The 12,254-nt window shown below is 42.8% G+C and overlaps 1 protein-coding gene across 6 annotated transcripts in view; it reads left to right on the top strand.

The window, feature by feature from the left end:
* Positions 1-12,254, top strand: part of synrg (synergin, gamma) — a 109,919-nt gene that overhangs the window by 13,628 nt on the left and 84,037 nt on the right. For all 6 annotated transcript variants that reach the window (XR_015073260.1, XM_085964926.1, XM_085964927.1 and 3 more), the window contains exons 5-6: positions 7-112; positions 8,730-8,841. Coding sequence is in view for 5 of the 6 variants with exons in the window: in XM_085964926.1 (XP_085821052.1) it covers positions 7-112; positions 8,730-8,841 (218 nt within the window). In the remaining variant the exon portion in view is untranslated. The remainder of the gene's footprint in view (positions 1-6; positions 113-8,729; positions 8,842-12,254) is intronic.

Below are 12,254 nucleotides of genomic sequence, written 5' to 3' on the forward strand. Positions count from 1 at the left end.
CTCCAGGAAACGATTTGAACAGCAGCAAAAGATGATGGAAGAGGAACGGAAGCGCCGACAGTTTGAAGAGCAAAAGCAGAAGCTACGTCTTCTGAGCAGTGTAAAGCCTAAGGTATTCCTCAGCGGTGCCATAGATGTGCATTTGTTCCAGGTGGTTCGTTTTATTTGTTGGCACAGAAAGTTTCCTCAAGTTTCAGAATAGGCACTTTTTTGGGGTGGGGCTCGAGGCCATTTGCTAATTAGTCAAAGCTGCTTATTTTAACCTGGATTAACTCATCGGTGAGACTATGTTCTGAATGCCACGTGTAATTTGGGGCTCCTTTCCTTCAAAAGAAGTCTGTTGGATTGGTTAGAGTTCAAAGAGGGATGCGAATGAAGAGAGACTCTGACCCAAACTTGATTTCCTTGAAGAGAAGAACATAAGAACATAAGAAATAGGAGCAGGAGTAGGCCAATCGGCCCCTCGAGCCTGCTCCGCCATTCAATAAGATCATGGCTGATCTGATCCTAACCGCCAATCTACTATCACAGAACCATCTCCTGCATCTAACAGAATTAGACACACGAAATAGGAGCAGGATCAGGCTACACGGCCCCTGGGCCCGCTCCGCTACCCACAGGGCCATGACCGATCCGAACCTAGACTCATGTCCAAATTCCTGCCCGCTCCCCATAACCCTTAATTCCCTTTACTTCTAGGAAACTGTCTATTTCTGTTTTAAATTTATGTAATGATGTAGCTTCTACAGCTTTTTGGGGCAGCATATTCCATGGACCTACCACCCTCTGAGTGAAGTAGTTCCTCCTCATCTCAGTTTTGAAAGAGCAGCCCCTTATTCTAAGACTATGCCCCCTAGTTCTAGTTTCACCCATCATCGGGAACATCTTCCCTGCATCCACCCGATCCAACCCCTTCACAATCTTATATGTTTCAATAAGATCGCCTCTCATTCTTCTGAACTCCAATGAGTAGAGTCCCAATCTACTCAACCTCTCCTCATATGTCCATCCCCTCATCCCCGGGATTAACCGAGTGAACCTTCTTTGTACTGACTCGAGAGCAAGTATGTCCTTTCTTAAGTATGGACACCAAAACTGTACGCAGTATTCCAGGTGCGGTCTCACCAATACCTTGTACAACTGAAGCAATACCTTCCTATTTTTATATTCTATCCCCCTAGCAATGAAAGCCAACATTCCATTGGCCGCCTTAATCACTTGCTGCACCTGCATACTAACCTTTTGAGTTTCGTGCACCAGGACCCCCAGATCCCTTTGTACTTCAGTACTTTCCAGTTTCTTGCCATTAAGATAATAACTTGCTCTATGATTTTTCCTGCCAAAGTGCATAACCTCACACTTTCCAGTATTGTATTCCATCTGCCAAATCTCTGCCCACTTACTTAGCCTGTCTATGTCCCCTTGAAGGTTTTTTATGTCCTCCTCACTCACTACTTTCCCCCCCCATCTTAGTATCATCTTCAAAAGTGAAAGAGAATGGCCTGATGGCTTAACTAGTTTGATCAGTGAGTCCAGGTCAGGAAGGGGCCAGGTTTTGTATCCAGCCTGTGCTAACTTAACTGATCTCTGCAGGGGTGATGATAGGGTTGGTACACTTAGCCACAACATTGCTGGGTTAGCAGGTAGAAAATTGGGCAAGGTTCCCAATCCTGATTAACAATAGCAACCCCGGCTGGAAGTGTGTGTGAATATCGGGCGAGCACAGGATCAAGCTTGGCTGTAATGCTAACCATTGTTATATAGCCTGCATCACCCTTTGTCGAAGCTTGCGCGCAAATTAATCAGTGCTCATGAATAAAGAACCAACAACTACAAGAGGAAAATTGAAGTTTATAAAGGCCTGGATTTTGCAGTCAGCAGCGAATGAACGGCGCTAATTGTTCATTACAATTGCAGTTGCCCACAGACTTCCTATGGGCTTTTGCTCTAGAACCTGCGGTGATTAGAGAGCCAAAACAGCGTGGTACCCTCTACAGGGGATCTCTAGAACCTGTGTGAACAGGGCAAGCGACTGTGTGTCCTCTTAACCAATCGGATTGAAGAATCCTTACTGAGACTAGTTAATTCAATGCCAAATCATGTACAGAAAGTGAAATAAAGAGGGAGAAAGAAAGATGCGATTTAAGAGAGAGTTAAAGGCGATGGAAAGAAAAAGTTTTTAAAAAAAATTAGAATTTAAAAAAAAATCTCCAAAAATAATTAAAATTTGAAGGAACGAGACTCCACACTGTAAAAGTAGATTTTCAGTCCCAGAGTAGTTGTTTAGCAGTAATTAAGACTTATCACGCCGTTAAAAATTCACTTGCACTTGAATGGACAAGCCCTAACTTTATCTGGCATGTTTAGTGGCTATCTAGTGGGTAAGTACCGCAACTTAGAAAACATAGAAACATAGGAGCAGGAGTCGGCCATTCGGCCCTTCGAGCCTGCTCCACCATTCAATATGATCATGGCCGATCCTCTATCTCAATACCATATTCCTGCTCTCTCCCCATACCCCTTGATGCCTTTTGTGTCTAGAAATCAATCTATCTCCTTCTTAAATATATTCAGTGACTTGTCCACAGTTTCACCACCCTCTGAGTTAAGAAATTTCTCCTCATCTCAGTCCTAAATGTCCTACCCCATATCCTGAGACTGTGACTCCTCGTTCTAGACCCCCCAGCCAGGGGAAACATCCTCCCTGCATCCAGTCTGTCTAGCCCTGTCAGAATTTTATGTTTCAATGAGATCCCCTCTCATTCTTCTAAACTCTAGTGAATACAGGCCTAGTTGAACCAATCTCTCCTCATACGACAGTCCTGCCATCCCAGGAATCAGTCTGGTGAACCTTTCGCTGCGCTCCCTCTATGGCAAGTATATCCTTTCTTAGGTAAGGAGACCAAAACTGCACACAGTACTCCAGGTGTGGTCTCACCAAGGCCCTTTACAACTGTAGTAAGACAGCCTTGCTCCTGTATGCAAATCCTCTTGCAATGAAGGCCAACATACCATTTGCCTTCCTAACTGCTTGCTGCACCTGCATGTTTGCTATCAGTGACTGGTGTACAAGGCTGTAAACAGATATGATATAATTGGGATTACGGAGACATGGCTCCAGGGTGACCAAGACTGGGAATTCAACATCCAGGGGTATTCAATATTCAGGAAGGACAGGAAAAAAGGAAAAGGAGGTGGGGTAGCATTGCTGGTTAAAGAGGAGATTAACACAATAGTATGGAAGGATATTAGCTCTGATGATGTGGAATCTGTATGGGTAGAACTGAGAAATACCAAGGGGCAGAAAACGTTAGTGGGAGTTGTATACAGACCCCCAAACAGTAATGCTGAGGTTGGGGATGGCATTAAATGGGAAATTAGAGACGCGTGCAATAAGGGCACAGCAGTTATCATGGGTGACTTTAATCTCCATATAGATTGGGCTAACCAAATTAGTAACAATACTGTGGAGGAGGAATTCCTAGAGTGTATACGGGATGGTTTCCTGGACCAATATGTCGAGGAACCAACTGGAGATCAGGCCATCTTAGACTGGGTATTATGTAATGAGAAAAGATTAATTAGCAATCTTGTGCGAGGCCTCTTTGGGAGGAGCGATCATAATATGATAGAATTCTTCATTAAAATGGAGAGTGAAATAGTTGACTCAGAGACTCGGTTCCTGAATTTAAATAAAGGAAACTACGATGGTATGAGGCACGAGTTGGCTAGGATGGATTGGGGAACGTTACTTAAAGGGTTGACGGTGGATAGGCAATGGCAGACATTTAAAGATCGCATGGATGAACTACAGAATTTGTTCATCCCTGTTTGGCATAAAAATAAATCAAAAAAGGTGACTCAACCGCGGCTAACAAGGGAAATTAGGGCTAGCATAAGATCCAAGGAGAGGGCATATAATTTGGCCAGTAAAAGCAGCAAACCTGAGGATTGGGAGCAGTTTAGGATTCAGCAAAGGAGGACAAAGGGATTAATTAAGAGGGGGAAAATAGATTGAGAGTAAGCTTGCAGGGAACATAAAAACTGTAAAAGCTTCTATAGATATGTGAAGAGAAAAAGATTGGTGAAGTCAAGCGTAGGTCCCTTGCAGTCAGAATCGGGGGAATTTATAATGGGGAACAAAGAAATGGCAGACCAATTAAATACATACTTTGGTTCTGTCTTCACAAAGGAGGACACAAATAACCCCCCCAGAGATGTCGAGGAACATAGGGTCTAATGAGAGGGAGGAATTGAATGAAATCAGTATTTGTAGGGAAATGGTGTTGGGGAAATTGATGGGAAATCCCCAGGGCCTGATAATCTACATCCTAGGGTACTTAAGGAAGTGGCCCTAGAAATAGTAGATGCATTGCTGGTCATCTTCCAAAATTCTATAGACTCTGGAACAGTTCCCATGGATTGGAGGGTAGCTAATGTAACCCCACTAGTTAAAAAGGGTGGTAGAGAGAAAACGGGGAATTATAGACCGGTAAGCCTGACATCGGTAGTGGGGAAAATGCTGGAGTCCATTATAAAAGATGTAATAGCAGAGCACTTGGAAAACAGTGACAGGATTGGACAAAGTCAACATGGATTTACAAAAGGTAAATCATGCTTGACTAATCTACTGGAATATTTTGAGGATGTAACTGGTAGAATAGATAAGGGAGAACCAGTGGATGTGGTGTATTTGGACTTTCAGAAGGCTTTCGATAAGGTCCCGTATAAGAGATTGGCGTGCAAAGTTAAAGCACACGGGATTGGGGGTAAGGTACTGACTTGGATATAGAGAACTGGTTGGCAGACAGGAAGCAAAGAGTTGGAATGAATGGGTATTTTTCCGAGTGGCAGGCAGTGCCTAGTGGGGTACCGCAGGGATCGGTGCTAGGACCCCAGCTATTCACAATATATATTAATGAGCTAGACGAGGGAACTAGATGTAATATCTCCAAGTTTGCAGATGACACAAAGCTGGGTGGGCGTGTGTGCTGTGAGGAGGATGCAGAGAAACTCCAGTATGATTTGGACAGGTTGGGTGATTGGGCAGATGCATGGCAGATGCAGTATAATGTGGATAAATGCGAGGTTACCCACTTTGGTGGCAAAAACAGGAAGACAGATTATTATCTGAACGGCAATAGATTGGGAAAAGGGGAAGTGCAACGAGACCTGGGTGTCCTTGTGCACCAGTCGCTGAAGGTAAGCATGCAGGTGCAGCAGGCGGTTAAGAAGGCAAATGGTATGTTGGCCTTCATAGCGAGAGGATTTAAGTACAGGAGCAAGGATGTCTTGCTGCAGTTGTACAGGGCCTTGGTGAGACCACACCTTGAGTATTGTGTGCAGTTTTAGTCGCCTTATCTGAGGAAGGATGTTCTTGCCATGGAGGGAGTGCAGCGAATACCTGGGATGGCAGGTATGAAGAGAGATTGGGTTGATTAGGCTTATATTCGCTAGAGTTTAGAAGAATGAGAGGGGATCTCATTGAAACTTATAAAATTCTAACAGGGCTAGACAGACTAGATGCAGGAAGGATCTTCCCAATGGCAGGGGAGTCCAGATCCAGAGGTCACAGTCTAAGGATGAGGGGTAAGCCATTTAGGACTGAGATGAGGAGGAATTTCTTCACCCAGAGAGTGGTGAACCTGTGTAATTCTCTGCCACACAGGGCAGTTGAGGCCAATTCATTAAATATATTCAAGAAGGAGTTGGATATATTTCTTGAGGCTAAAGGGATCAAGGGATATGGGGAGAAAGCAGGGACAGGGTACTGAATTTGGATGATCAGCCATGATCTCATTAAATGGCGGAGTGGGCTCGAGGGGCCGAATGGCCTACTCCTATCTTCTATGTTTCTATGACACCCAGGTCCCCTTGTACATCAGCATTTCCCAATCTATCACCATCTAAATAATACTCTACCTTTCTGTTTTTCCTACTGAAGTGTATAACTTCACATTTATCCACATTATACTGCATCTGCCATGTATTTGCCCACTCACTCAACTTGTCTAAATCGCCTTGAAGCCTCTTTGCATCCTCCTCACAACTCACAATCCCATTTAGTTTTGTGTCGTCAGCAAACTTGGAAATATTACATTTGGTTCCCTCATCCAAATCATTGATATATATTGTGAATAGCTGGGGCCCAAGCACTGATCCCTGCGGTACCCCACTAGTCACTGCCTGCCACCCTGAAAAAGACCCATTTATTCCTACTCTGTTTCCTGTCTGTTAACCAATTTTCAATCCATGCCAGTATATTACCCCCAATCCCATGTGCTTTAATTTTGCACACTGACTTCTTATGTGGGACTTTATCAAAGGCCTTCTGAAAATCCAAATACACCACATCCACTGGTTCTCCCTTATCTATTCTACCAGTTACATCCTCAAAAAACTCCAGTAGGTTTGTCAAACATGATTTCCCTTTCATAAATCCATGTTGACTTTGTCTAATCCCGTTGATATTTTCTAAGTGTCCTGTTATCACATCCTTTATAATAGACTCTAGCATTTTCCCTACTGCTGATGTTAGGCTAACCGGTCTGTAGTTCCTGGTTTTTTCTCTCTCTTCCCTCCTTTTTTAAGTAGTGGGGTTACATTTGCCGCCCTCCAATTTGCCGGAACTGTTCCATAATCTATAGAATTTTGGAAGATGACAACCAATGCATCCACTATTTCCATGGCTACTTTTAGTACTCTGGGATGCAGATTATCAGGCCCTGGGGATTTATCAGCTTTCAGTCCCATTAATTTCTCCAGCACTTTTTTTACCAATACTAATTTCCTTTAATTCCTCCTTCTCACTAGACCCTTGGTTCCCTCGCATTTCTTCAAACTTCATACCCTTTATGTGTTTGAATGCCGAGCCACTTGGCGAGATCCTGTTCTAGCGAAGCTTCTAGAGGAACAGGGCAACTCGAACAGCAATATGCAACTGCTCATGTGCCGTTGCTGGAAGTTGCTGTCCGATTTACTCCTGAATAACGGTGAGCACTGATATCCTCACCATTATTTTTACTGCAAAATCTGGGCCAATGTAGATATATGCAGGTTTTTAACGAAGACTGTGATTCCAAAGTTAGAATACATGCATACAGAATTAACGAGCTAATTTTTGATAATTGAGTTTTGCACAAATTAGAAGATTTTATTTTCACACTGAATAGTGCAGATGTTCAGCAGATACCAAACAAAAGCAATTAATGCTGTCTTCATCAATTCCTTTTTAAAAGAAAGCTTGGATGGCTATCTTTTCCAGAACAGAGTTGAAGGTTATAAGGATAGGCAGATTATCTAATTGGCACAAAACACAGTGGATTTTGTGTTTATGGAACCATGGATAAGTGTAGAATGCAACTGGTCGGAGTTGAATTGTGTATGTGGTAAGGTTGGATTAATAAATAGCCTGCGGTGCTTTTTTTTCCTAATGAGCTTTGTGAATTGGTGGAGTGATATTGCAAGTATGAACATAAGGGCAATGACGGACAGATAAAGAGCCTTCGGTCCATCCAGCCTGTTCCACACACATATGATACCTTGTGTATTACAATGTCTCGTGTACTCTCCACCCCATCCAAAGCCATGTGATCTCCTTGGTATGGCAAAAAACTAGATAAAAACCCAGGCCAATTTGGGGGGGAAAAAAATCTGGGAAATTCCGCTCCGACCCATCTAGGCGATCGAAACTAGTCCAGGAGATCACTCTGTCTCTGAATTTCCTGAAGTACCTACCTTCTGTAAGAGGTGATGTCCACTCCAACCAGAAACAGGTCCAGCTCTCACTTGAAGGAATTCAGCGAATCGCCGTCCACCGCACGAGATGGCAGCCTGTTCCCAGAGGTCCACTATTCTCTGGGAAAAGAACCACCTCCTGACAGCTAACCTAGATCTGGCCTTACGCAACCGAAAATTATGACCCCAGTCTTCCCTAAACTATTTAATTGGAACAAACTGTCAACTGGAACACAATTTGTTCCCTTCATCATCTTATAAACCTCAATCAGATCCTTTGTACCCTTGACTTGATTCACCAGCCAGGCGATTGGATGAATCCATGATGAGAGAAATTGTACATAATTTTTAAAGGATTGTGGTTTTGTTTTTGTTTTGTTTTATATACTTTTGAGGTTATTTAAATGCTTCTTGACGTTCCCTGTTATGCTGGTCTCTCTACACTGCATTGTCTGTTCCTTGGTGGGCAAGCTTCTCTGCCAGTGAAGCTATGAAATCAGCTGCTGAGAGGTGTGTGAGAACAGCCCTAACTAATCTTCCTGTCTCTGTGGGGACATCTGCTTACCACCACTCCACAGTGGCATGGCTGAAAGTAGGTTATTTTTTAACTTCACAAAATAGAGGAAAATATGAGTAGCTTTCCTTCCCCACCCCTTGTACTGTTAAGGAAGAGGTTAATCTGTTTCCAGGCCTCTACAGTTTACCTGGCAGGTGCAGATGTGGGTTGCCTCACCCTTGTGTTTTTTTTCTGTTGTTACACCCTCTCCCTCTGGGAAAGTGTTTCACATCTGCTCATTTTCTGTCAGAACATATGCACAAAAAACCGAGAACTGCAGGGGTATAAATAATAGAAGCACATTTTATATGAAGTGTTTTTATTTTTTTAAATTAGGATAAGTAATGGCATTTCTCTTTTTAAAAAAAAAAAAAAAAAACTTCCTAGCTATAATATCACAACTTCATGTTATTTAGTATTAATTCACTGGTTTCAGATGGGGGAAAAGAACCGAGATGACGCCTTGGAAGCCATTAAAGGAAACCTTGCTGGATTCACAAGGGATGCAAAGATGCACCCAGGCCCCACTTCACATCCCAGTAAATCAGGTAACAGTACTCCCTTAAACGAATAAAGCTTACTGTAATAGCAAATGACTGGCACACTTACAAGTTTCTCGAATCTAATTTGACAAGAAGATGCTCTTGTCCGTGATTTATGATGGAGACAAACAAAGAGCTAAGCCGACCTTAAACACCACAGCCTTTCTCTTCCTCCCCCACCACCCTGGCATGTTCAGCTGGTACTGACTGGGAATCATTTTCTGCTACACCTCAGTCTGCAAACATGAACAGGGTGATGATCTCTGTTTTATTGCAGACCACCCCCTTACTGAATCTGCTTGTTGCTGGTTTGGATCGAGCGGGAATCTGTGCTTCCACTATTCCACCAGATGCAGCATGTTGGGTCTTCAACAGCGGAGGTGCAGGGCTCAAATTTTAAATAATGAGTAGCAGATATTTATCGGCCTATGCTTTGGGAAGGCAATGGGGAAGCATTGAAAGTTCCCTCTACATTACAATTCTCTAAGCTGTGAGGAAAATTTGGTTTTTGATTTACAGCAACTCTGTAAACAGAAAATTGGAATTTTGTGTGCCATTGGCAATGGAACTTCAATTTGATTTCATCACTGCAGGCTGAAAAATGTTGGAGATATATTTTGAGAATATGGACTTCAAGCTTTTTATGTCCCCCCCATAACCCTGCACCATTATCCAAATCCAAAGGCCTTTCTCAATGGTGCTGTGCAACCTACTATTGGGAGGCATGGTTTCCTGACTTAATCTAGATCAGCAAAGCCTCTGCCAAACCCCCACACCCCCCAACCAAAGAAATGATGTCTTGATGGCTCAGTTGATAAATTCAATGTTTGATGATGTACTGAGCCACATAGATTAGGAAGGCCCCATGTTTGATCCCTGGTCTGCGCTGAGTTAGCTGATTTCAACCGGGTGGCAATGGGAGCACCAAACTTGGATCTCAGTAACCCTGGCTAGAGAGGGACAGAAAATCAGTCTGTGTTCTTACACCTGAATGTGTGTGGGGCATGAGGTGAGCTCGGAATCAATGAATGCGATGCTCCCCACAAACAGTTTGTCAACACGTGTCCAGGTACTTGAAGGATGATCTATGGATCGAAATCCCAGCATGAGTCACTTCCTTGAAGGGGCAGAAGGAGACGAGTGGGGGTGAGGGAAGGTAATCTGGTCTAGTATGGGTGAGATTTAGGAGCTTGCTGTGTTTATTGTAAAAGTGAAGCTGCATCTTACTTTGTTGGGGTGCAATGCGTTGGAACGCCAATGTGTTGCACCACCAGGCAGCTTGCCAGTCTTTGCAAAATTACATTTTCCATGCAGTTTATAATTTTACAGTACTGAACACAGACCAGCCTATAATGCAAATTTCAAATATTGTAAAACCAAACTCCTTTACTCCTGGTAATATGACCTCTTGTGTTAGAACAATAATCCCATTTGTTTGACTCTCTTTACCTGAGGTGCCTACCCTTGATGCCAATGTCTTGCGCTGTTGAAGTGGCTGTAACGTCCTGTACGAGATATCTTGTATGAACTTATGGTGTTGCTACGTCGTGATTCATTCCTGAATTTAATTGAATGGTGTTCTTTTAACATTAAGATTGCAGTTATATGATTATTAATAAATGTGGAAAACTAACATGCTATTTTATCATGCTGCGGTTGCATCTAATCTGTTCTAACAGCATGGCTCCGAGTTCCTTAATAAGGCACTCGGGAATATGATTTGTGCTTTTTCATGTGTTAAGAATACTAACAAGTTTACACAAACCCTTTGGCTTCCCTGCAATCTTGGCTGCATTTCATATGACTCTGGGGAGGGAGGCGCTGTAATCACAATTCGAACCAGCTGCCGCCTTTGGAGGTTATTCCTGCCCTGGTACAGGTATGGTTAGCCGTTCCAGCACTTCAGTGAAATGAGGAGCAGAGCAGTTGGGGAGAAGCAGTAATCAGCTACTTTCTTAGTTTTAAGGGGTTCTGGCTGGAAGAAAAAACTAGAGAGCGCCAAAAAATGTTCTCTTGTCTTTGAATTTGTCATTATTTTTCTCCCATACTATTGCTGCTTAGAGGTTGTTTTGCATTTTTATTGCGGTAATCTGCACCCAGGTCATGCTTCATTTCCAGACCAATCCTATCATTTTAAATGAAATTATGTTCATAATGTACCCGCTGTGCAGATTTTTGCTTGGAATTATTCTGAATAGCCTGACAACATGGTGGTAATTCGCACCATTCTAATTTTGTTCTGCTGCACTACCTTTTAAGGTTGCAAATATGTACCCAATTGGTTCTCGTATATAGCGACTGGCAGGGGGGGAATTGATGATTTTACATTCAAAATAAAAAATTTGAGAAATTTTAAATCAAACCAAAAATTAAGAAGTAGCTCCATGATCTATTCAGAAGAAAATGAACTCCAGGTAACAGTTTGATCTTTTCACAATGTTGAATACTCATCTCTCTCTCTCCCCATGCATTCTGTTGCTGCTTCTAGCACTATAGAAATATTTAAGAAGGAGGATAGGACATGTCCAGGGAATTATAGACCAGTCAGCTTAACATCGGTGGTAGGAAAAATAATGGAATCCCTACTAAAGGAGAAAATAGAAGAACATCTAGAAACCAAAAACATAGTAATGATGAATAGTTAGCATGGATTTCAAAAGGGAAAGTCTTGCTTGACGAACCTCATTGAATTTTTTGAAGAGGTAACAGAGAGAGTAGACAAGGGTAATGCAGTAGACGTAATTTATCTAGATTTTCAAAAGGCCTTCGATAAGGTACCCCATAATAGACTGATGAACAAGGTCAGAGAATGCGGAGTCGGGGGACAAGTAGCAGAATGGCCCCTAGCTGGCTTCAAGACAGAAAGCAGAGAGTAGGGGTGAAAGGTCGCTATTCACAGTGGCAGAAGGAGGGTAGTGGTGTTCCACAAGGATCAGTGCTGGGACCACTGGTGTTCACAATTTATATTAACGATTTAGATTTTGGAATCAAAAACACAATTTCTAAATTTGCGGATGACACCAAATTGGGGGGATAGTCAATACTGAGGAGGACTGCAACAAATTACAGGAGGACATTAATAAACTTGCAGAATGGGCATGTAATTGGCAAATGAAGTTCAACACAGATACTACATTTTGGTAGGAAGCATAGGGAGGTCATTTATTACTTGGAGGGTGCGAGTCTAGGTGGGGTAGAGGAACAAAGGGATCTCGGAGTACAAATACACACATCACTAAAAGTTGCGACACTGGTTAGCAAGGCCATAAAAAGCAAACCAAACACTAGGGCCCCGATTTTCGGCTTGTGTGGGAAATGGTCGGGTTTCCTTGAATGTGGGGTTTCTGACACATAAAAAAGCGTCAGCCAGCTCCACGCAATTTTCCCTCAATTGGCCAATTAATTCCCAGCATGTGGGA

This window comes from Somniosus microcephalus, chromosome 22 (assembly GCF_052327205.1).
Source record: "Somniosus microcephalus isolate GS21.2 chromosome 22, FLI_Smic_1.0, whole genome shotgun sequence".
Taxonomy (NCBI): Eukaryota; Metazoa; Chordata; class Chondrichthyes; order Squaliformes; family Somniosidae; genus Somniosus; species Somniosus microcephalus.